General features: G+C 38.5%; 2 protein-coding genes across 7 annotated transcripts in view; one reads left to right on the top strand and one right to left on the bottom strand.

Moving 5' to 3' along the window:
• SPART (spartin) overlaps positions 1-16,285 on the bottom strand; it is a 31,819-nt gene extending 15,534 nt beyond the window's left edge. Inside the window, exons 1-5 of one of the 6 annotated variants that reach the window (XM_055317195.1) lie at positions 16,031-16,285; positions 11,538-12,349; positions 9,070-9,267; positions 6,842-7,009; positions 2,967-3,090 (exon numbers count right to left, since the gene is read on the bottom strand). In XM_055317195.1, the coding sequence (XP_055173170.1) occupies positions 2,967-3,090; positions 6,842-7,009; positions 9,070-9,267; positions 11,538-12,347 (1,300 nt within the window). In that variant the 5' untranslated portion in view covers positions 12,348-12,349; positions 16,031-16,285. Of the gene's footprint in view, positions 1-2,966; positions 3,091-6,841; positions 7,010-9,069; positions 9,268-11,537; positions 12,350-13,423; positions 13,677-14,924; positions 15,671-15,693; positions 15,901-16,030 lie in introns of those variants that run through there. The other 5 variants (XM_055317193.1, XM_055317192.1, XM_055317190.1 and 2 more) reach the window with 5 other exon arrangements.
• The window catches only part of LOC129504475 (nuclear transport factor 2-like), a 28,688-nt gene continuing 18,769 nt past the window's right edge, over positions 16,006-25,924 (top strand). Inside the window, exon 1 of the transcript XR_008663373.1 lies at positions 16,006-16,078. The gene's annotated coding sequence lies outside the window, so the exon portion shown is untranslated. The remainder of the gene's footprint in view (positions 16,079-25,924) is intronic.

Here is a 25,924-nt window from a genome sequence, read left to right on the forward strand (position 1 = left end):
GCTAAAGTGAATGAGCTCAGTTTAGATTCCTGATTACTTATCTTTGCATAAAGCCTGTATGGGTCAGGTAGAAATAGTCTCTTGATAGAGATCATTTTCCCTGGAGTAAATCTTGGATATTTTCTGCCACTTTGTTACTTGTACCTTAAGTATTTGGTGAGCTAGTTGGTTTTCATTCTATATACAAATCAAAACCACAATGAGATCCCACCTCACACCAGTGAGAATGGGGAAAATTAACAAGGCAGGAAACCACAAATGTTGGAGAGGATGTGGAGAAAGGGGAACCCTCCTGCACTGTTGGTGGGAATGTGAACTGGTGCAGCCACTCTGGAAAACTGTGTGGAGGTTCCTCAAAGAGTTAAAAATAGATCTGCCCTACGACCCAGCAATTGCACTGCTGGGGATTTACCCCAAAGATACAGATGCAATGAAATGCCGGGACACCTGCACCCCGATGTTTCTAGCAGCAATGTCCACAATAGCCAAACTGTGGAAAGAGCCTCGGTGTCCATGGATAAAGAAGATGTGGTTTATGTATACAATGGAATATTACTCAGTCATTAGAAACGACAAATACCCACCATTTGCTTCAACGTGGATGGAACTGGAGGGTATTATGCTGAGTGAAGTAAGTCAATCAGAGAAGGACAAACATTTTATGGTCTCATTCATTTGGGGAATATAAAAAATAATGAAAGGGAATAAAGGGGAAAGGAGAAAAAACGAGTGGGAAATATCAGGGAGGGAGACAGAACATGAGACTCCTAACTCTGAGAAACGAACTAGGGGTGGTGGAAAGGGAGGTGGGCGGGGGGTGGGGGTGACTGGGTGACGGGCACTGAGGGGGACACTTGATGGGATGAGCACTGGGTGTTATTCTATATGTTGGCAAATTGAACACCAATAAAAAATAAATTTATATTAAAAAAAATAAAAAGGAAAAAAGTATGTAGAGAGATATGTATGTACTCTGATAGGAAGTTAAAATAATTTTAATGTAACCAACTATTAGGGCTATTGCCAGAATTGAGGAGATAAGATGAAAAGAAGAGTTACAAAAGCCTACTGAAATCTCAAGTAGTAAAGTTGGCCTCTAAGTGTTACCATAGTGTAGTTTTTCTCATTTTCAAACGATACCTTGCTGAAAGTTTTTCTGAAATCTCTAGATATCTGTCCCCAGGATTAGCTGATTCTAAGGATGCTCCATCTCTTTGAATAAAACCAATATGTGGAATCTGTATGGTACCTAGGAGCGTTAAGACTTTGTGGCATGCAATACCTTCCAAAGATAGCCAAATAGCATTGCCTGTTCCACATGTTCTTTTTTTTTTTTTTCACATGTTCTTTCAACATGACGTTGACATTCCTCCTATTGAGAAGTGGAGTCTATGTCAAATCCCCATAAATCTAAGGTTTGTTACTTTCTTGTAGTGAGTAATACCAGAAATTTCCAAGAATATATCAGAAAGAGTATGTAGTTTCTGTTTGCTGTATCAGTCATGCTTGAAACCCTGACTTACCCTGTAGAAGCCTGACGAGCTTAAGGCTGCTAAGCTGTCAAACACATGGACACCATGTCTAGGCACTCTATCTGGAAGTCCTAGATTTTGAGCTCTTTCAACCCAGACACCAGATTTGTCAGTGAAGGGAGACCTCAGACTGATTCCAGCCCCCAGCTACTGAGTCCGTCATTAGTCAGCCTTTGAGTCTTCCTAGCTGAGGTTCTGACATCACGAAGCAGATAAAAGCCATTCCTGCTGTGACCTTTTGGAATACCCGGCCCATGGTACTCCTAAGCATATACAACTATTTGTTGTTTCATTCCATGAAGTTTGGGATGGTTTGTTACACAGCAATAGTAAATAGAACAGTTTTATATCAGTATGAATTAAAAAAAAACTTAAGAAAATAATCTTTGAAATTAGTTCTCTACATATGAGTAAATATAGGCAAGTTTCCTGAATACTGACTTAATAGTCTAGCAACCTGTAAAGTTATGGGGCAGGGTAGTAACAGTGAAGATTTTTCTTTAAAACTTCTTTGAAAATATTTTTCAAGGGTCCAATTTTAACCGTTAAAATTACAAGTGAAAAATTTGGCTTTCTCTTTTATCTCCAGCAGCTGACACTGGGAAAGATATTATGTTAGCTCCTAATTAATTTTCACTTATTTTAGCTTGTTGGTTTTTCATGTTAAAGGTTTCCTCTGCTTTAGACATCTTTATTTTTTACTGACTTCTTATAAGGTACAGTGATGGAAATCTGTATTGACAGTCTTAAGTGACGGTCAAGATCTCTTTACAGGGTCATGAATTTGGCTTGCTAAAGAGTAACTGGCAATGTTTTTTAAAAACAAAATAGAAGATCTAAATCTGAGAGCTACAACAGCTGAAAAGCTAAAATATTAACCGATGAAAATGGAAAAACATGTCAGTAATGATCATTCCGGTTTTAAAATAACTGATCTGATGCCCTCTCTAACCAGAATTAAATAGTAGGGCCTACATCCCAAATAGCTTAGCTATAATTCTAGATCTCTTCATACCTCAATTGCTGTGTAGTTAGGGAGTGCTGCTTTGCTTCTAAAGATGGATGAGTATCTTACCATTTTTTTTTAGAGAAAGAGGAAGGAAGAGAAATGGAGAAAAGAAAAGGATTAAAGGTGAACTTCAAAGGGGAAAGGAAAATCATTTTATGTTCAGAAGAGCTATTCGGAGAGTTGTAGGATTCCCAAAGCTTTTCACTATCAATTTTCCCCAAGAGTGAAACAGAAAATAGGCAAGAAGAACTTATGCCTTTATGATAATATGTAATGTTCTAAAAAATTAGTTCCTTTTGTTTTTGTTTAAGTATTTATTAAAAGATGATTTGGAAGCAAAATACAAAATATTATCTTTCTAAATATTCTTACAGATTCCAAAGATTTCACATTACAGAGAAAAAAAATTAACATTACTGTAATACCTGACAAAATATTTTGAGCCACTTTCTCACTCCATTCAGGTAATTCCTTTGCTTTTTCTTCTGAAACTGGCTCATAGGGTACAATGTGACTCAGATTAACTTCTTCACTTGAAGTGTCTTTGGCCTAGTAAATATGTTTCAAAATGTAAAATAAAGAGGAAAAATTATAAGCATTATGTAATAAATTATCAAGCCAACAAATACTATATATAATTAATAAAAATATCTCTAGCCAACATAGTTACCAGTGTATCTTATAACATAAAGCAAAATACCACAACTGCCATAAAGTATTTTATGTTATAAAGTATATTCTCCTAAGTCAGGTAGGTGGCTGAGAAACAGTTATGATATTCCTGTGTTATGAATTAATTCCTAATTACCAAGCACTTACAATATGGAATACAGCAATGAACAATAAAAACATTTTTGTAATTTAATACTCACAAAATGCTGTTTTTTCTTTCTTTCTTTCTTTTTTTAATGGCCATAAAGCTTAAAACTTATATAAGGTCTCCCTGGTAAGTAAGATTTAAATAACAACATATCTCCAATAGAGCATTTATCAAATCATATTTAAATTGATGAGACTATGAGTTCCTTCATAAACCTATCAATCCCTCCTTGATGACAGTATGCACAGGATACTCAATAAGATTTAGAAGATTTGTTAAATGACTCAATCAGTAAGGAAGGATGTATCCAAATAAACTAGTTTTTGATAGAAATCAAGTAAAAGCCATCTAAGTGGAAATGGGGAACACAGAAATACCAATATTTTTTGCTAATTTAACAGCTATTATGAGGCCTAGGGTCAACACTCAAAATGTCAAAACTAAATTTATTCATTTTAAGAACAGCAGGCTAACTCAGACATCATACTATAAAATTAATTGAAAATCAAACTGCCCAATAAAAATACAAAGAGAACGTCACATAAAATATAAAACAATATTAAAAACAAAATAAAAACTTCTATATGGAGGAGGGGAAGCCATTCATAAGTAAAACCCAAAGACAAACAACATAATATTAGCAACTTCTATCTTTAATAATGAGCCAATGTCCTAATATATAAAGAGTCCCTGGAAAATGAGAAGAAAAGATTAGCAACCCAGTAATTAAAAACGCACAAAGGACAGGAACAGACGTCACACAGAAAACAAAATTCATGGAAACCTTAGCAGACATACAATATTATTCACAATAAAAAATCAATGCAAATTAAGATATTCCAATATATCATTTCTCATCTATCAGACTGTCAAAAATACAGAAAGGCTTATCGCCCACTCTGTGAACTAGGCTATGAAGAAATAGGTCTCCTACACTGCTGGTGGGAGTGCTGAAGAGTATAGTCCTTAGGGAAGCAATGTAGCAAAATCTATCAAAAATACAAATGCTTTTACTTATTGACTCAGTAACCCCACTTCTAAGAATTTATCTGATGAATTACCTGGGAATGTATGAATCAATGCATCTATCTACAAAGTTACTCACTGAAGCACTGTTTCTAATAGTAAACACCTAAAATCATTCCAATACTCAATAAGAGATTGGTTAAAGAAATCTACTATAAATTCATACAGTAAAATACGAGGTAGCTATAAAAAAAGATTTGAGAGGATTCTCCATTTAACACTGAAAGATTGGGATGCCTGGGTGGCTCAGCAGTTGAGCGTCTGCCTTTGGCTCAGGGTGTGATCCTGGAGTCCTGGGATCGAGCCCCACGTCAGGCTCCCTGCATGGAGCCTGCTTCTCCCTCTGCCTGGGTCTCTCTCTGCCTCTCTCTCTGTGTGTCTCTAATGAATAAATAAATAAAATCTTTAAAAAAAAAACACTGAAAGATCCCCCAGACTCTATTATCAAATAAAAAAAATACAGGACACTCTATGATACTACCTTCTATATAAGAAAAGGGGGAGAAATCTGTTATTTGCTTTTTACATGCCTCAAGAAACCCACAGAAGAAACACAAGATCCTGATAAAAAGTGATTACCTACAGTGACAAGGAAAATGGTAAAAAGGTGGGAGTAAAGTTTTAAAATGTATATGCCTATTTATACAATTTGATTTTTTTAGTTAACAACTTAAATTTTTAAAAAATAGAGGTTTTAAATGATATGAAAAATTTCCAAATATACTGTTAAGCAAAAAAATAAGGAGCAAAACAGTATGTCTCTCATGCTGCCATTTGTATTAATAATTGTATGTAAGTGTGAATATACATTTATATCCACACACAAAATAAACATGTATATATGTTGGAATGTATCTGCAAGGATAAGAAGCTAGCAATAATGTGTCTGCAGCAGGGAATTTAGGTGGTTGATGGACAGCAGAATGGGAAGCTGACTTACTTTTCACTAAGTATCTTTTTGATTTGCTTTTTGTGCATTAACTTAAAAATTTTTTTAAACAAATACATTTCTTGGAGCCATCTTGGGCTCCCAAAGTCCTCATAAATCTGATCTAAGATGTTCAACACAAATAAATGTAGAATATTCAAGGGATGCCTGAGTGGCTCAGTCGGTTAAGCGTCTGCCTTCGGCTCAGATGGTGATCCTAGGGTCCCCTGGCTCAGCAGGGAATCTGCTTCTCCTTCTCTTCCTCCTTTCCCCCAGCTTGTGCACACACTCTCTCCCCCTATCAAGTAAATAGCATCTTTTTAAAAATGTAGAATATTCAAGTGGCATGAATTAATTTCTAAGATAATTATTGAGCACTTACAATATGGAATACAACAATGAATAGAAAACCGTAATTCAATACTCACACAATGCTATTTCTTTCTTCATACATTTGCTTATTTTACTACTTCTACCTAGAATCTCCTTTAACCTGTTGTATGTATGGCCAACTCTTGCTTCATCCTCAGGACTGATCTTAGGCAAATGCCCTCTCAGAAGCCTTCCTTACTGGTTACCACACCACAATAGGCCCACATTATCGATGAGGCTAGGTTGTACATTAATGGTACAATCTAGCATACTATACAACCTATGTGCCTTCATCTAATGATCACACCGGATAGAAATTTTCTTTGCTAATCTGTCCTCCCCATTAAACAATAAATTCCTTGAGATAAGAAATTTAACTTTTCCACTATGTTCAGCATTCTAGCACTAATTAAATACTTACTGAACTGTATTCCGAATTTACCATCTAGAGCGTATCATATACTCAAGATCTAAAAAATAAAAGAAAAAAGCCACTAAACATGTATTTTTTAAAAAATCTATTTATCAGGGAGAGAGTGAGCATGCACATACGAGCTCAGGGAGGAGGTATAGACAGAGAGGGGGAGAGAGTCCCAAGAAGACTCCCTGCTTAGCACAAAGCGAGATGTGGGGCTTAATCCCAGGACCCCAAGATCTAGACCTGAGCCAAAAACAAGAGTTGGATGTTCAACTGACTGTGCCACCCAGGCACCCCACTACTAAATGTATTTTTAAAAAAATCATTCTCTTTCCTGATGACCATCCATAAAGAAAGGGACTGAATAAAAATGGTAGTGTAAGGAAAAGCGCACCTGGCCCCAAGATCCTGCTGTATACAAGAAGGTAGAAAACAACACAAAACAAAACAAAAAAATATGCATTAACATAAATACAAAAATCTTTCAAATACTTCATAAAAATCTAGCCCTCAAAACACAAAATATGTTTTAAAAGAGTTTAAGTAACAAACACTGAAAAGGAAAATATTAAAGCTGATTCTAATTATTTTTTCCAGCGATCACTTTGTGACTATGCAAGTTGCTCTGCTTTAGTAAACAGGGATAAGATCTTATAAATAATTGAAACTGGTGAAAGGCACCATTAGAATAGAATATACACACATACCTTATTGCTTTGTTTCTTATTTTACTTACTTTTTTCCCCCGTTTTCCTTTATGACGCATGTCCTTATTGTCTTGGTCCAATGAAGGACCCAAATGTCTCACATCAGTGCCACTGGCTTCCTTCAATTGGTCAGAGGAGCATCTTGCTCTTCCAGGAATTTGGAATTCATTTTCTCCTTCTGCCCGGTTCCAGTTGGCCTAGGGGGTAGACTAAACCTTAGATCAAATTTGAATTTTTTCTAAGCTGCACTCTAGTAACGTGCTTGTTCAAACACTGATGTGTTTGAAAGTCTATAAATACAACCACTTTTGCTGGTCTTTTCTCTATACTTTTGTGTTTATCTTATCACCAAACCTCAACCCCTTGAGTTCTTTAGTTCACAGCAAATGGCCTAAGCCAAATTTCTAAAGAAAAAGCATAAAAAATAAATTTACAGCAATTGTTGGTTTAAGTTATCATTAAGCCAGATGTAGCTACATTTGAATTTAATTAAATAACATATGGTAAATTTTAAGAAACACATACATATAATACTAAATGAGTTTAAAGGCAGTAACAAAACTTACGTCCAGTTTAACCACTCTGCATTGTTGGAAGACTGATTTTGTTTTATGTTTGTTTTTGCACTTGAATACTGAAGGTATTCTGCTTGCAAATACTTTGCTGAATGAATATTTAAGAGTAAAGACAAGTCAAAATCACAGCTAGTAACTAACTTTTGTTTAGTTGGGAGTTCTGGGACAACAGAGCAAACTAAAAATGCCATACAACCAAAAAGTAAACATACTACCTAAAAGTTTAATTTCTATCCTAAAACCCAGTATTATAGGTCCAATAAATATAGGGGTGAAAAGAAGGAACTGCTCCATAATAGGTCTGAAATAATTAAGGATGTCACTTCATTCAGCTAGTAAACAGCAAAGCTAAGTCGCGAACTCCTATCCATTTGACCATGTTTCTGCCTTTGTCAACTACTCACTCTCTATGAGCACACTGAGGCTACATACCCTTCTGTAAGGATACCATACGTTTTGTTACCATAGCTTAAATGTTTAGCACTGACTATGCTAAAGTATATGCTGATCACCAGGTCATTCCCGTATATAGTTTATACAACCTAATGCTAGAGATGACTCTGACCTTTTACTTAGCTAGTAGTCTGCTCCCGTCACCTGTGATCTTTCTGATATAAGTACAGAATGAAAGTGTACTCTACACTTCCTGAGAAAAGAAGAACATAGCTTTCAAGACTGAACTCAAAGGAAACTATTTTCTGAAATCTTCCCTGATCTCCTTCCTGAACTGTGTGTATACTTTTATTTCATCATCTATCATCATCCTGTACTATGATTATTCAGCCAACTACAAGTGCCTGAGAATAGGACCTGTTAAATAGCATCTTCATAGTCAGTCTCTTGTTCTATATTCTCATCCATCATTTAGTACAATACCTAAATAATGGATCCTAAATATACATTGACTGAAGTAGAGAATAAAATATACTATCATTCTGTCAATCTCAACTTCAGAAAACTGTCAATATTCACAATCAAAAATATTCTTCCCCCCTTCTTTTACATTAGGATGGGCAAGAATACCTGATGAAAGCTTCTCCTTAATAGTCTATATATTTCAACTCCCCATGAGAGATCAACATGTGGGCAGAAAAAAAACAGGCTTAATAAGGCAAATTCATATTTTTAATTTCACTTTATTTTCTATTTAGCTTTATCACGAGAACAAAGACTCCCTAAAATAAAACCTGTTTCTTCCTCAAAATGCCAATCATACCCCCAAAATGTCCAACATATCCCATCTGCTAATGTCAAAATTACCTAAACTTCACCATTTAGTCCCATTAGGCTATTTTTCCAACTAAGCAGGAAGGCTGTGGTGATAGCAATAGTTAACATTCACAGAACATTACTACTTGCCAGCACTGATATAAGACAGTTAATATATTAACTTTAATCTTCACCACAGTCCAATGAGGTGGATGATATTTTCCTATTTTATGATACGGAAACTAAAAAGCAATAACTTGAGCAAAACAGCTGTAAAGAGGAAGAGTTCAAATTCAAATCCAGGTAATCTGACCCCAGAGCCCATAATCTTAATTCTATTTACTACCAATTTCTAACTAGTATTTGTGAACACACAAGCAAATTATATATTCCCAGTTTCCTAACTTTGATCACATTAGACCCTCTTACAATTTCTTTAAAAGTGTCAGTGCTAAAAGGATGATACAAGTTACCTGAAGCCGAAGGTCAGACATCTGTCTTAGTAAATCCTCAAAGAGTTCTCTATCATCTTCTGGTAATTCAGAAGACAAGACGACCCCCACAAAACATCCTGATGCTTGTAACATGGTATCAGGAAACATGTAGGCCCCCACAGTACATTTAAGAACTGGAGATCTATCAGGAACTAGAGGATATAACCAGTCACAAACCTGAAGGGATTAGTTAGGAAAAAAAAAAATCAATGAATAGAACTAGGTTTTCATTGAAGTTTTAGAATTGTTATACAGAAAATCAACATTTCAAAATTCTAAATGCATTTTACAAGCTTTATAGAATCATTAGCATCAACAAATCCTCACTAAAAATTAGCTATTTGCCAGTCTCTTTATGCATATCACTCACTCACAAGAACTGTCCTAAAAATGTCATTGCTTCTCTAATTATAGTCTCGAAATTAGTGACCTTAAATAGCCTACACATAATCAACAATGAGTCTAGTTTTAAATAAACAACAAAGTACATTAAGACTTTTTTATAATTCAAATTAGACATGCTTTTGTGAAAATAACTAAAATCAACCTGTTTTTAAGTACATGTATTTATTGATTTAATCCTTACGACAATTCCATAAAGTTAGATATTGTCATTCTACGTATGAGAAAACTGAGGCAGAGAGGTTAAATTGCTCCGAGTCTATGAAAAAAAGTGGAGCTAGGATTTAGACACAAGCTATCTGGCACCAGAGAAGCCAAACAATTCTTTTCATTACAAACCCAGCATTCACAGGGTCACCTGGGTGATTCAGTTGGTTAGATATTTGACTCTTGATTTGGGGTACAATTTTACTCATGATTTATAACCAAAAATAGGAGATATTAGAAAGAATAAAAACATTTTCATCTCAAGCACTCAAACAGGACAAATTTTTACTAGAGAACAAGTCATTTTAATGGTTGAGCTCATGCAACCAAAGTAGAGTGTTTCTGATATTCATTTCCCATATCTCCAGTAGCCTGGGCCCTAAAGGCTTTTTATTTTTTACTGTATTTTATTGTGTTTATTATATGTATGTTTGTTTTGGGGGGTGAGGGGAGAGGGAGAAAGAGAATCTTAAGCAGGTGTCATGCCTAGCGCAGAGCGTGGCTCAGTATCACAACCCTGAGATCATGACCTGCGATGAAATCAGTCTGACACTTAACTGACTGAGCCACTCAGCACCCCACCACACCCTGGTTTTAAATTCCATCGTTAAAACAGAGCTCTATTACCAGGTCAGCAGAAAATATTACAGCTTTTATCAAAATCAGCCTCTTCACAATCCCAATCAATATGCCTACTCTTTCTACCTCAAGGATTCTTTCCTAAAATAACCTACAGGATCCATAATATTCTTCCTATCCAAAAATGGAGTCTTTTTTTTAGCAATGCCCCAAATTATCTCCTCCATACACACCTATTATGTCTCCAACTACCTTTGAACAACTTTCAAGTTGACTCCACATAAAAGCTACGTAAGAATTGAAAAGTAAAGTATACTAAGTTGCTCAAGTAGTTACTTCTACATATATGCAAATGCCTGTTACACCCAGTGTAAATGGAGTCCTCACTGCTAGAACCCAAATCCCTGTACTGATGTCCAACTTTTAAAAAGATTATTACAACATTACTTTCAAAATAGTTCATTAATTCTACAACAATGCCCTAACAACACCAGTTGTTACTTAGCATCAGTCTTTACTACTGGACCACCAAGGGCATTCTGGTAAATTTTTCTGCTTGGAATGTTAGAAATACACCTTAAATTATCATCACAGTCTCTACTTCTATACCAAAGTGTCTCAGCCTCTGCATGGTTAACATTTGGGGTTAGATCATTTTTTAATTGACAGAAGTGATCCTGTTTAGATGTTCAGCAGTACCCCCTGGCTTCTATCTACTATATGCCAGTAGCAGTAGCACAACCACTCCCCAGCTGTGACAACCAAAAACATCTGCAGACATTGTCAAAATGTTCTTGGGCTGGAGAGTGGCAGGTATCACCCCAGGTTGAGAACCGCCATTCTGTATATTCACCATTCTGTATATTCGGCTGGGTCTAGTCCAGATCAACCCCTCAGATGCGGCTTGACAACATTTGTGGAAATTTAGTTACACATCCAAATGAGTTACGTAAATCCCTCTGAAATTGAAGTTATTAAGTTTCTCCTCCAATAAAGAATTTGAAATTTTAAGGATGAATGCTCCAATTCCCCTCAGGTCTTGTCATCATAATTTTAATACTAAAACACAATTCTGTATCTAAAAAAAAAAGTTATCAAACATGCAAACATTTAAAGCTCATAAATTTCACAGGATATGTTAAAAAGGAAGAATGATCTTTTTTCCACTTGATGTCCTGGACACATAATAAATATTGACAAACAAAAATAATGTATTCTATCTATATTTCAAATTATGTTTACATTTTTCTCTGGCTTACCTGAAGAAACCCAGGAGGACGGTTTAGAACAGTATCAAGAGAATTATCCAAGAACCTCACAATTCGAAGGTACCCTGGATATGAAGGTGCACTAACCTCCCCTGCAGGATTTACAAAAAAAATCTGTACTCCATTTGGTATCAAAATCAACTCATCTGCATCTAGCCCTAAGGTTTCAAGAGGAGGTGGCTGGGAATGATTCCTGTAAAAGTCTTCTCCAACTGACGAAAATTCCCCAGATTCTGTTCCATAGGATACAGTGTAGTGGCCCTCAGCAGCCTGAGGTGTATAAGCAGGAGGTGCTTCTGCTGGATGACTTTGAGATGGTATGGATAAAGAACTAGGTGCAGGAACCAACCCTGTGCTTGTCGTTGAAGTGTTTCCATTTACTTCAGCATGCTGGTGAGGTGAACTAAAGGACTGAGGCTCTGGTGACTTTTCAGACATGTCTTTAGGTGGAAATTCTGGATATAACTTGGGCACCTCCTGAAGATCATTCCGTAGAGAAGTGGCAAGACCCTTCTCCAGAATTTCCAACCTGGTACGTACATTCTGTAGTGTTTCTTTCATTTTCTGTTGCATCTGTCTAGCAGATTCCCACCCAGGACCTATGTGTTCAGGCTCTGTTGATGATATGCTGATTCCTCTGAGCAGATGTCCTATTCCTTGCTTATAGTAGCTCTTTGCTTCTTCCTTCTGACCTAATTCATCTGTATTCAGTCCTTTATTAACAAATAAAAAGGCTTTCTTGTATGCTTCCTTGATGATCTTAATTTCAGCAGGTTCTCCATTTTGTGGCTCTTGCTCCATTTCTGCCAAACAGAAAATATTATCTTTAATTATCTAATTTAACTATTTGTTTACTGAATTATTATCAATTTCTCCTACCTAAATATATTTCAAAGGGACAGGGGCCTTTGCTGGTCTGTCCCGTTTACTACTGTATTCCCTAATCTATTATTAGATCTGACATGAAGAATGCACTCCATTGTATTTGTTGAATAGATATATAATGCTCTTATTTCTAAATATCTTTTAAATCAAAAACAGAAGAGAATAAGTCAAAATATGTTTACTGAATAATTTTCTTGTTACAGTTTCTTATAATAAAAGTTTCTGGGCGGCTTAGTTGGTTAAGCATCTGCCTTCAGCTCAGGTCATGATCTCAGGGTCTTGTGATTGAGCCTTGCATTGGGCTCCCTGCTCAACAGGGAGTCTGCTTCTTCCTTTCTCTCTGCCTCTGCTCATGTGCATGTTTCTCTCTCAATAAATAAATAAAGTCTTTAAAATAAATAAATGTTTCCTACCATGTATCTAACGTTGGAAACAAAGAGTCTCATTCTAAAACTCATTATAATATAAATCCAGATTTTATCCAGCTAATTAAAAATGAGGTTGAGGGCACCTAGGTGGCACAGTTGGTTAATCATTTGACTCTTGGTTTCAGCTCAGGTCATGATCTCAGGGTCATGAGATTGAGCCATACGTTGGCTCCAGGCTGAGCAAGGAGTCTACTTTGGATTCTCTCTTCCACTCTCTTTGCCCCTCATGCTTGTGCTCACATACTCTCTCTCAAATAAATAAATAAATCTTTTTTAAAAAATGAGGTTGAATCACACATTGGAGAGGACACAAATGAGAAAAAATATCTAGATGAAGCTTTAAAGTTACCTCCTTCCACTTAAAGGTGGCAGTTACTCACACGCAGTTAGCCCTATTCTCTCCCAAAACTCCATTAAAATAATTCTAGCAAGATAGAAAGGCATAACCTCTCATTCTTGTTAATGTGAAAAAAAAAAAAAAAAAACAGGACAGGTACTTCACAAAAGAGAATCTTTAAATGGCACAGTAAAAGGTGTTCAACACCTTATCTTGTGTCTACCTACATTTCAAAGCTTATGTTACATAGTATGCTCAAAGATTTCTTGAAATAATGTGTCACACTGGAGGTAATGGGATGGCCACTGAAAAGTCAAGTGTGAGGAGCAGGGTCAGTGGTGATGGTGGTGTAATTCCATGGGTCAGTCGCTGAACAGCATTTCTTGCTGGCATCTCCGTCTTGGAAGAAAAAAAGTTTAGCCGGGGAAAAAACCTGTAAATCTATCAGGTGAAATGTCGTTGATAATTTCTGCACAAAAAGTAAATTTTGTACTAAAATACTGTATTTCTGAGATCTTCCAGGATTTGATATATTCTCAGTAGTCTCTGTGAAAATGCATTTCACAGAGTTAAGAACTTCAGAATAGTATTTTAAAAAATTAAAATATGTCAGATCCCTAATCACAATTAAAAGCTTATCAAGTGGCTTGAAAAAAGTTATTATTACATGATTTCACATACTTTAATTTTTATTTTTTAAATTTCTTTTAAGGATTGATTTATGGGAGGGGGAGAAGAGAGGGTCTTCAGCAGACTCCACTGAGTGTGGAACGCCAGGCTCTATCTCACCACCACCTGATCTGAAACTGAGAGCAGCTTAAGGGACTGCGCCTTCACATACTTTCATCTTTAAAGTTGAGAACAGAAAATTTTGAAATGTCAATCTGTAGTACTACATAAAACAGCACCCACACCAGTATAATTGTCTTAAAACAAGAACCAGGGATGCCTGGGTGGCTCAGTGGTTTGCGGGGGGGGGGGGGGGGGCGCGAGGTCAGGGGGCAAGTCCCCCATCTAGCGGGCTCCTTGCAGGGAGCCTGCTTCTCCCTCTGCCTATGTCTCTGCCTCTCTCGGTGTCTCTCAGGAATAAATAAAATCTTAAAAAAAAAAAAACAAAACACAACAAAACCAAAATCTACTTCCAGATACAAATGGTGCATGTCTTAAATGTTCTAATACAAGAAGTAAAACATGTTTGTTTCGGACATAACTATGTGTGTATGTGTGTGCGCGCGTATATATAAGCTTTAAAAAAAAATGACCTCAGGAGAAAAGGTAAAAATTCTGAATCAAACATCTGACAATTTAGTTCAATCCCATAAACCCTAAAGACAGTAATAATCAAGCTAAAGGTCAGTATCACAAGTAGTCCCTAATACAGAAAGGGCTCTAGTGCCCTCTTACCCTGCCTCTTTACAAAAAATGAAGAGGGAACTTTTACAAATATCTGCATGCAACTCCCTCCGATAACATCCTACGCATTCTTTTCAGAGGAACAATACAAATGACGTTTCAGAAAGCCCCACAGGTAAGAACGAACATAAAACCTTCCTGTTTCAAACAGGTTTCCTGTAAAATCACCAAATGGGGTGTGACTGCAAAGGAGAGTAATAAAAAAAAAAAAATAGCTCCATTCCTAACTGGGGACATTTTTACATTCCCCTACTTTCTTCGTTTTGCTTCCGGAAATAAAAAAACAAAAACGAAAACAAAAAAAATAAAACGTACTGAATTCTTAAATATTTAAAGCAGTATTCAGAAGCAGCAACAATCTTGAACGTATATCCATTAAATTATGATGCAATAAATTAAATTCCGAAGATCCTTCAGGGACAGAGTAGAGCAATTCATTAATCAGTGGAAAACTGGGCCAACCCGACCGTAACGCAGTAGTGCCGCGTCACGGAACAGTGCACGTTCCAAGCGAAACTTTTTCGGGACGCGCACATCAGAGGGAGCGCCTCTGCAGTGCTCAAGCCCCGAGGAACGCGAGCATGGCCTCCAAAGAGCAAAACCGTGCGCTGTGCTTTCCCGATTCAACTGCTGTTGGCTGCTGGCATTCTGTAAAGATCACCCAACTTTCACGAAGCCTCAAGTGCTAGGAAAGGGCGGATGACCACAGCCATTTTCAAAGCCCAGTAAACAACGCGTAGGAGGCAGCAAGACCGGTCAACAGGGATGTTCCAAGAGCAGGATCTGAGGGCGGCAGTGGGCGCAGCGCCTCCAAACCGACGCGGTCACGGGGCGCGCGGAGGTCCACGGTCCCGTAAATATAAGGCGGGGCCTGAGAGAACAACTTATCAAACGAGTCTCTCGAAACTGCTCCCTTCCACGGAAGTGTCCTGTCTGGTGCCTGGACGAGGGCTCCGGGCCTTCCCTCTCCTCTCCTGCCCCTCCCCCCGTCTGGCCTGGCCGCGGGGACCCGGGGCGCTCCCGCGACCCGCCCGCCTCGGGGCCCACGCCAGGCCTAAATCTTCGCCGCCGGCCGCCGCCCCACCTGCGCTTTCCAGGCTTCGGGCGCTTCGGCGCCACTTGAAGAGCTCCCCGCCCGGCTGCCGCGGCCCACACACCTACTCGCTCGGACGCGGAGCCGCAACGGAGCACCGGGCCGCGGCGGTCCCGAGGTTCTGAGCGCCCCGCTCGCGCGCGCGCGCGGCCGCACGCCGCGCCTCACAAAGCATTCCAAGCCGCGCGCTCCAGAGCGCGCCACGTCACGCGGCCGCCCCGCCCCCAGCCCTCGCTCCCGCCTCGGGAACCCGCGGGTCAGCTCTCACGCGACGCCCCCGCGGGCGCCTCCCCCCGGCCCGCCCAGCCCGCGTCCTTCCCACTCTGACTTGGAGGTGGTGTGTGCGAAGCGGTCAGCTCCGATGCCGGGAGTCAAGGTGAACCCGTGGGGAGGATAGGACGAGGGCGGAAGCCCCCCAGAGAAGGCCGTGAACGGCGCTCCGGCGGCCCCCCGACCCCGGCCTGGGCGGCCACGTCGTCGCCCCTCGCGCTTGCGCAGTATCTGTCTCCCCGGTGGCACGAGGGCTGCTGCAGGGGCTGCGAGCGGGGTGGGCGGCGGGAGCGTCACGGCTAGAGGGAGCCCTGGACGCTGCGCGTGGGGGGAGAACAAAGGCCGATCTGCTCGACTCTTCTGGAACCTAATCTTTGTTTCTAGCGCGGTCTAAGGCAGTCACCTTCAAAAGCCCACGTACGCTGCTTAGTAAAAATCTCGGGCGCGGCTCCGTGTGTGAGTACACGCGCGCGCGCGGGAAGTCCGTGTAGCTGTACGGGAAGTTGGATTCCTGACTCGGTAGATAGCAGCTCCGCTAAGACCATCTAGGACTGAGGCACCAAAGTGAGCGTACCCGACATTTCTCCCCTTCTTTTTTTTTTTTTTTTTTAATTTATGATAGTCGCAGAGAGAGAGAGAGAGAGAGAGAGAGAGAGAGAGAGGCAGAGACACAGGCAGAGGGAGAAGCAGGCTCCATGCACCGGGAGCCCGACGTGGGATTCGATCCCGGGTCTCCAGGATCGCGCCCTGGGCCAAAGGCAGGCGCCAAACCGCTGCGCCACCCAGGGATCCCTCTCCCCTTCTTTATTTATTTTTTTTTAATTTATTTATGATAGTCACACAGGGAGAGAGAGAGAGAGAGAGGCAGAGACATAGGCAGAGGGAGAAGCAGGCTCCATGCACCGGGAGCCCGACGTGGGATTCGATCCCGGGTCTCCAGGATCGCGCCCTGGGCCAAAGGCAGGCGCCAAACCGCTGCGCCACCCAGGGATCCCTCTCCCCTTCTTTAAAATCACTGAAATACAGTAGAGGATAGATCTTATATTCTTCAGTAGACTTGCCTTTGAAGATTTTTATATATTTACAAATAGCTAAGTGGCTTGAGGGATGGCAGTGACTTAATTGCAGATGAATTATTTACCTCAGTTGAATTAATTAATGATGAGGATTGTTGGATGACCACTGGGTCAGGCTTTTAAGTTAGGGGCCACTGGGGAATTTCCCCGAATCTAAGAAAGGTAACCGTCATTCATCCCAAAAAGAAAAACCCGTTAGGAAGGTATTTGTTAATACAGTGGTTTAAATGATCTTGCTCTCTCTTCTTATACTCTCTAAAAGAATTCTGGAAAAAAAATGTGACTTTTTCCCTCATTTTTATATTGACCATAAAAATTTTAATCTGGGGACACCTGAATGGCTTACAGGTTGAGCATCTGCCTTTGGCTCTGGTCGTGATCCTGGGGTCCTGAAGTCCTGAGATGGAGTCCCTGATCCAGTCCCTGATTCGGGGCTCCTTGCAGGGAGCCTGGTTCTCCTTCTGCCTGTGTCTGTGCCCCTTTCTCTGTGTCTCTCATGAATAAACAGAATCTTTAAAAAAATATATTTTTGATCTGAAATAGTAGCAAAAGATGCAAATTGTTTTATTGTAAATTGACATTTTAAAATAAAACTGTCACATAACCCTTTCAAATGTAGCCAGGGATACCTAAATACCAGGCAATTTGATAACTTCCATTTCTTTATTCTGGAAAGTCTTTTATTGATCACCTATCATACTTCTCTGCATCATAAATAAGTACATAAATTTAAATCTAATTTTAAAATTTTCCAGTAGCATGAAGTAAAGTTTTATGAATGTGAAATTTCGAGGTTTCTGGGTGCCTCAGTCGGTTAAGCATCTGCCTTCAGCTCAGGTCGTCATGATCTCAGGGTCCTTGGGTACAGCCCCGAGTCAGGCTCCCTGCTCACGGGTAGTGTGCTTCTCCCTCTCCATCTGCCTTTCCCCTGCTCAGGTTCTCTTTCTCACTCTCTCAAATAAATAAAATATTTTTAAAAGATTGAATTTCTAAATACAAGATAATTATATATGTAGAAAACCTTAAAATTTACTACAAATCTACTAAAACCAATCAAGTACATCAAGGTTGCAGGATAAAAGGCCAGCTTACAAAAATCAATAGAATTTCTAAGTACTAGCAATGAATGCTCCAAAAATGAAATCAAGAATGTCATTGAGAAAACTATCAAGAACAAAATACTTGGGAATAAATTTAACAAAATAAGTGCAAGACTTGTACACCAAAAACTGCAAAACACTGCTAGAGGGTTTATAGAAGAGCTAAATGAATGGAAAGATATTCTACATTAGCATACTGAAAGATTTAATATTGTTATAATGGCAATATTTCCCAAATTGATCTACAGATGTAACATGATCCCTAAGAAAATCCCTGACATGGGGTCTCTGGGTGGCGCAGCGGTTTAGCGCCTGCCTTTGGCCCAGGGCGCGATCCTGGAGACCCGGGATCGAGTCCCACGTTGGGCTCCCGGTGCATGGAGCCTGCTTCTCCCTCTGCCTGTGTCTCTGCCTCTCTATCTGTGTGACTGTCATAAATAAATAAAAAAAAATTTAAGAAAATCCCTGACAACTATTTTGCAGAAATTGGCAAACTAATCCTAAACTGACATGGAAATTCAAGAGAGCCAGAATAGCCAATAATCTTGAAAAAGAACAAATGTGGAAGACATACACTACCTTTTTTTGTTTCTTTTGTTTTTTGCTTCTTTTGTTTTTCAAGTTTTTATTTAAATTTCTGTTAACATACAATGTAATATTAGTTTCAGGTGTAGAATTTAGTGATTCATAACTTTCATACAACACCAGAGCTCATCACTACAAGTGCCCTCCATAACTCATTGCCCATTTAATCCATCCCCCTGCCCACCTCTGTCCTGTTTGTCCCCTATAGCTGAGTCTGTTTCCTGGTTTGTCTCTCTCTCCTTTTTTTTTTCATAGGTTCTTCTGTTTTGTTTCTTAAATTACATATATGAGTGAAATCATATAGTATTTGTCTTTTTCTGGTTGTCTTAGTTCACTTAGCATAATACTCTCTAGCTCTATCCACGGTATTGCAAATGGCAAGATTTCATTCTTTCTGATGGCTGAGTAATATTCCAGTGTGTGTGTGTATGTGTATCATCCCTTCTTTATCCACCCATCAGTTGATGTACATTTGGGCTCTTTGCATAATTTGGCTATTGTTAATAATGCTGGTATAAGCATCAGGGTCCATGTGTCCCTTCAAACCAGTATTTTTAATCTTTTGTGTAAATACCTAGTAGTGAAATTGCTGCATTGTAGGGTAGTTCCCTACTGTTTTCCCAGTGGCTGCACCAGTTTGCATTCCTACCAACAGTGTAAGAGGGTCCCCTTTCCTGCAACCTCACCAACACCTGTTGTTTTCTGTGTTGTTAATTTTAGCCATTCTGACCAGTATGAAGTAATATTTCATTGTAGTTTTGATCTGTATTTACCTGATGATGGGTGATGTTGAGCATCTTTTCATGTGTCTGTTAGCTATCTATATATTTTCTTTGGAAAAATATGTCATCTGCCTATTTTTTAACTCAATTATTTGTTTTTTGGGTGTTCAATTTTATAAATTCTTTATGTAATTTGAATACTAACCCTTTATCAGATATCCTACTTGCAAATATCTTCTTCCATTCCAGAGGCTGCCTTTTAGTTTTGTTGATTGTTTCCTTCACTGTGCAGATTTTTATCTTGATGAAGTCTCAATAGTTTATTTTTGCTTTTGTTTCCTTTGCCTCAGGAGACTTATCTAGTAAGAATTTGCTACCACCAGGGTTAAAGAGGTTACTGCTTGTATTCTCCTCTAGGATTTTGATGGTTTCCTAGCTCACATTTTGAGATTTATTTTTTCATCCATTTTGAATTTATTTCTGAACATGGTGTGTAAGAAAGTGGTCCAGGTTCATTTTTTTTTTTTGCATGTTGCTGTCCAGTTTTCCCAACATCTTTTGTTAGAGACACTGCCTTTTTCCCATTGGATATTCTTTCCTGCTTCGTTGAAGATTACTTGACCATATCATTGTGAGTCCATTTCTGGGATTTCTATTCTGTTCCATTGATCTATGTGTCTGTTTTTGTGCCAGTACCATACTGTCTTGATTACTGCAGCTTTGTTATATAACTTGAAGTCCAGAATTGTGATGCCTCCAGCTTTGCTTTTCCTTTTAAAGATTGCTTTGGCTATTCTGGATCTTTTGTGGTTCCATACAAATTTTAGATTTGTTCTAGCTCTGTGAAAAATGCTGGTGGTATTTTGATAGAGATTACATTAAATGTGTAGATTGCTTTGGATAGACATCTTTACAATATTTGTTCTTCCAATCTATGAGCATGTAATCTTTTACCCTTCTTTGTGTCATCTTTAATTTCTTTCATCAGAATTCTTTAGTTTTCAGAATACAGATCTTTTACCTTTTTGGTTAGGTTTATTCCTATGTATCTTAGGATTTTTGGTGCAATTGTAAATATGGTTGATTTCTCTTTGTCTGCTTCATTATTAGTATATAGAAGTGCAACAGATTTCTGTATGTTGATTTTGTATCCTATGTCTTTACTGAATTCATGTATCAGTTCTAGCAATTGTTTGGGTTTTCTATATAGAGTATCATGTTATCCGCAAATAGTGAAAGTTTGACTTTTTCCTTGCTGATTTGGATGATTGTTCTGTTTTTGTTTTGTTTTCTTTTTGTTGTCTGATTAAACAAGCTAGAACCTCCAGTACCATGCTAAATAACTTTCTGAGAGAGGCTATTGCTACCTTGTTCCTGACTGTAGAGGAAAAGGTCTCAGTTTCCCCACTGAAGATAATATTACCTGTGGGTTTTTCATATATGGCTTTTATGATGTTTGGCATGTTCCTTCTATATTTTGTTGAAAGTTTTATCGTGAATGGATGTTGTACTTGTCAAATGCTTTTTTTGCGTCTATTGAGAGGATCATATGGCTCTTATCCATTCTTTTATTAATGTGGTGTATCACACTGATTTAATTGTGAATATTGAACCACCCTTGCAGCCCAGGGATAAATCCCATTTGATCTTGGTGAATGATTCTTTTAATGTACTGTTGGACTTGATTTGGTAGTATTTTGTTGAGAATTTTTGCACTCCATGTTCATCAGGGATATTGCCCTGTATTTCTTTTTTTTTTTAGTGGAGTCTTTATGTGGTTTTGGAATCAGGGTAATTCTGACCTCACAGAACAAGTTTGGAAGTTTTCCTTCCATTTCTATTTTTTGGAACAATTTGAGACAAATAGGTATAAACTTTTCTCTAAATGTCTGGTAGAATTTCCCTGTGAAGCTATCAGGCTGGCTTTTTATTTGTTGGGAGACTCTTCATTACTGATTCAATTTCTTTGCTGGCTATTGATCTATTCAAGTTTTCTATCTCTTCTTGTCTCAGTTTTGGTGGTTTATAAATTTCTAGGAATTTATCTATTTCTTCCAGATTGTCTGATTTGTTGGCACATAATGTTTTGTAACATTCTCTTTGTACTTTTGTGTTGTTATTTCTCCCCTCTCACTTGTGATTTTATTTATTTGGGTCCTTTCTCTTTTCTTTTTGACAAGTCTGGCAGAGGTTATCAATTTTATTTATTTTTCAAAGAACCAATTCCTGGTTTCATTGATTTGCTCTGGGTTGTTTTTTTTTTTTTTTAAAGTTTCTATATCATTTTTCTGCTCTAATCTTTACTGTTTCCCTTCTTCTGCTGGCTTTAGGCTTTGTTTGTTGTTCTTTAGCTCCTTTAGGTGTCAGGTTATTTGAGATTTTTCTTACTTCTTGAGGTAGTAGGCCTATATTGCAATATACTTCCCTCTTATGACTGCTTTTACTGCATCCCACATGTTTTGGACCATTGGATGTTCATTTTCAGTTGTTTCCATGTATTTTTAAATTTTTCTTCTTTTGTTTCCTGATTGACCCATTCATTCTTTAGTAGCATGTTGTTTAACCTCCATGTATTTGTAATCTTTCTAAATTTTTTCTTGTGGTTGACTTCAAGTTTCATAGCAGTGTGGTCAGAAATTATGCATGGTGTGATTTCAAGTCTTTTTGTACTTATTGAGCACTGATTTGTGACCTTGTATGAGATCCATTCTGGAGAATGTCCCATGTACACTTGAAAAGAATGTGTCTTCTGCTGCTTTAGGATGGAATGTTCTGAATATATGTGTTAAATACATCTGATCCAGTGTGTCATTCAAAGCCATTATTTCCTTGTTGATTTTCTGCTTAGATTATCTATCCATTGCTGTAAGTGGGGTGTTAAAGTCCTCTACTATTATTGTATTATTATCAATGAATTCCTTTATGTTTGTTGTTAATCATTTCATATATTTGGGTGCTCCCAAGTAGGTGGCATAAATATTTACAATTCTTAGATCTTCTTGTTGGATAGTCCCCTTAGTATGATATAGTGCCTTTCTGCATCTCTAGTTACAGTCTTTGGATTAAAATCTAGTTTGTCTGTTATAAGTATTACTACCCTGGTTTTCTTTTGATGTCCATTTATATGATAAATGTTTCTTTATCCCCTCACTTTCAATCTGCACATGTCTTTAGGTCTAAAATGAGTCTTGTAGGCAGACTATAGATTAGTCTTGTTTTTTAATCCATTCTGACACCCTGTGTTTTTAGGTTATAGTATTTAGTCCATTTACATTTAGAGTAATTGTTGATAGATATATATTTAGTGCCATTTTATTACTTGTTTTGTCGTTCTAGAGATTTTCTCTGTTCCTTTCTAGTCTTTGTTACTTTTAGCCTTTCCTTCCCACTCAAAGCATCCCTTTTAATATTTTTTTGCAGAGCTGGTTTAGTGGTCACAGACTCCTTTAGTTTCTGTTTGTCTGAGAAACTCTTTACCTCTTCTTCTGAACGATAGTCTTGCTGGAAAGAATATTCTTGGCTGCAGATTTTTTTCCATTCAGCATGTTGAATATGTCATGCCACTTTCTTCTGGCTTGCCAGATTTCTGTGGAGAGATCTGCTAGATTATGGGTCTCCCCTTGCAAATTAGGAACTTCTTTTGTCTTGCTGCTTTTAGGACTTTTATCTTTATCACTATATTTTGCAAATTTAACTACAATATGTCTTAATGTTGGCCTGCTTTTATTGATTTTGATGGGAGTTCTCTGTGCCTTGTGGATTTGGATGTCTGTTTCCTTCCCCAGATTAGATAGGTAATTGTTGATACCTATCAATTGTTGTTGGCTCCCAGAAGAGCCAAATCTGCTCAAATAAACCCCTCAAATAAACCCTCAGTCCCCTTTTCTCTCTTATTCTTCTGCAACTCCTATGATATAAATGTTACTACATTTAATATAGTCCACTGAGTTCCCTAAATCTGGTCTTGTGATCCATAATTTTTCTTTCTCTTTTGTTCAGCTTCATTATTTTCAATAATTCTATCTTCTGTATCATTTATTTGTTCCTCTGCTTCTTCCATCCTTGAGGTCATTATAACCAGTTGTTTTCAAAATCTCAGTTATTGCATTTTTAACTGATTAAAATTTAAAAATTAATCATTAAAATTAAATTTTAATTACTAAAATTAATTAAACTTTAGTTAAATCATTAAAATTTTTTATTTTTTTTTTTAGCTCTTTTTATCTCTGTGGTAAGGGTCTTTCTAGCTTTTCTCAAGCCCAGTGAATATCCTTATGATTGTCTTTTTAAATTCTCCATCAGGCCATATGACTTATGTGTGTTTCAATTAGATCTCTGGCTATGACTTTTTCTTTTTCTTTTAGGATGAATTCCTCTGTTTGGGCATTTTTTTAGGTCTCTGTCTTCTTCTGTACATTAGAAAAGCCTGTTATGTTTCCTATTCCTGAGAATAATGGTTTTACAAAGAAGAGGTCATACAGTGTCCAGGGCCTGATGCTTCAGGGAGTGTTTCTGGTATGTGCTGTGTGTGCTCTGCTGCTGTGTTTTGGCTGCTCTTTCCCTCAGGTCAGTCATCTGCAGAGGTTCTCCTTGCCTGCAGTGGACAGTGTTTGGGCCTTGGCCAGAGTGGCGAGTTTTAACTAGGTGTGCACTGGTCCGCTTGTTAAATGAGACCTGATGCTTGCTACTTCTACTAGAACTGAAGCCTTGCAGAACTCTGTGGTCAGTATACATGGTGTATGCAGGAGTTTTGCTGGTCTTCTTGGGAAGGGGCCTGCTGTGCTGGTCCTTAGGCACACTTGCCTGAGAAAAACAGTACCTGCAGAGTGCAAGGAGGTGGGACTTGACGTAAGCAGGTCAGGTAGCCAGGGTTGGCACTATGATATTTAGTGAAGTTGGTTTATGCTGAAGGGTGGGGAAGGGAAATGGCATCAGCCAGCTCCTTTCTCCCTGGAGAAGGGACTCAGTGCTTGCTGATCCTAGGGAGGCACTCCCAGAAGAGCAAATAATTTCCCCTAATGCATCCCAGGCATTTTTCAGATCACTGTTTTCATGCTGTCTGTCTCCAGGTTCCTTGCCTGCCTGGAGCAGTGCATTGCACTTTGGGCTTTATCCCAGCCAAATCTGCTGGTTTTTAAAACTGAAAACTTTAGGGACTTTGTGTGGTGGAGACCTGTGCTGGTCTTCCAGGGGAAGGTCTCACTGTGCTGGAACTGATGCAGGTTTGACTGAGAAAGGGCAGTTATGCTAGAGCACAGGGCTGTGGAATTTTGAGCAAAGGAAGCTAAAGCTTCAGTGTCTGGGTTAGCCACCCTCAGTGCCTATACTGAGGGGGGGGGAGGGAAATGGTGCTCTGTTGGATCTTTTGTCATCTGAGAGGCAACTCTGCAAATGTCACCTCTCAAGATGCATTCTAAGAAGAATGAATAGTCTCTCCCTGCACCTTTGGTGATCCTCAGATTGTGCCATCTGCCCCAGGATTGCTTGCATGCCTTCTCTCCTGGAGTAGGGCAGTACCTTCAAGGCTCTATCCCAACCAAGCCCATGGACCTCTAAAGCTCCAATCTCTGAGCCCCTCTGGTTGCAAAAAATCATGAAAATCAGCCCTTCTTGTTTACCCACCCAACAGCTTTGGGGAAGTGTTCCCCTTATGCATATCCCTGTGTGCTCCATTCTCTCTTGCCTGTTTCCACAACCTGGGCTCCCTCGCCTCTGCAGCACCAAATGATCATTTCTCCCCCAAATCCCAGCTCCATAATTCCTACCTTCCTGATATGGCCTCTTCTCTCCCTCTAGTTGTGCAGTTTGTCTGTGAGTCCTCAGGTCAATTTCTTGGGTAGTGAGAATAATTTGATAGTTATCTAGCTGTGTTTGAGGGACAAGACAAGCCTAGGGTCCTCCCCTTATGCCATCATCTTAGCTCTCCTCCACACTTCCTGATATCAAAATTTACTACAGAGTTTCAGTAATCAATTCAGTTTGATACTGGGATGATGACAGACATATGTAGGGTAGAATTGAACAATGGAATAAAATTAAGAGCCTATAAATAAGCCTATTTACAGTTAACTGATTATCAACAAAAGTGCCAAGAAAATTCAATGGGAAAGAAATCTTCTTTTCAACAAATGGAACAATTGGAAATTCATTTAAAAAGATGAATTTGGACTTATACCTCACACCATACTAAAAGGTTAACACAAAATGGATCAAAAATTTAACTATAAGAACTAATACTCTAAAAACCTTAGAATAAAACATGCGTAAATCTTCATAAAGTTGGGTGAAGCAATGAATTCTTAGTTAAAATTCCCAAAATATAAGCAATAAAATAAAAATTAGTAAATTATACTTTATCACAATTAAAACCTTTGCTCTTAAAAGATACCATCAAGAAATTGAAAATACAACCCACAGACTATGAGAAATCATTTGCAAATTATTATATCTGACTTGTATTTAGGATATA

Source organism: Nyctereutes procyonoides, unplaced genomic scaffold (genome assembly GCF_905146905.1).
Source record: "Nyctereutes procyonoides isolate TBG_1078 unplaced genomic scaffold, NYPRO_anot_genome, whole genome shotgun sequence".
Lineage (NCBI taxonomy): Eukaryota > Metazoa > Chordata > Mammalia > Carnivora > Canidae > Nyctereutes > Nyctereutes procyonoides.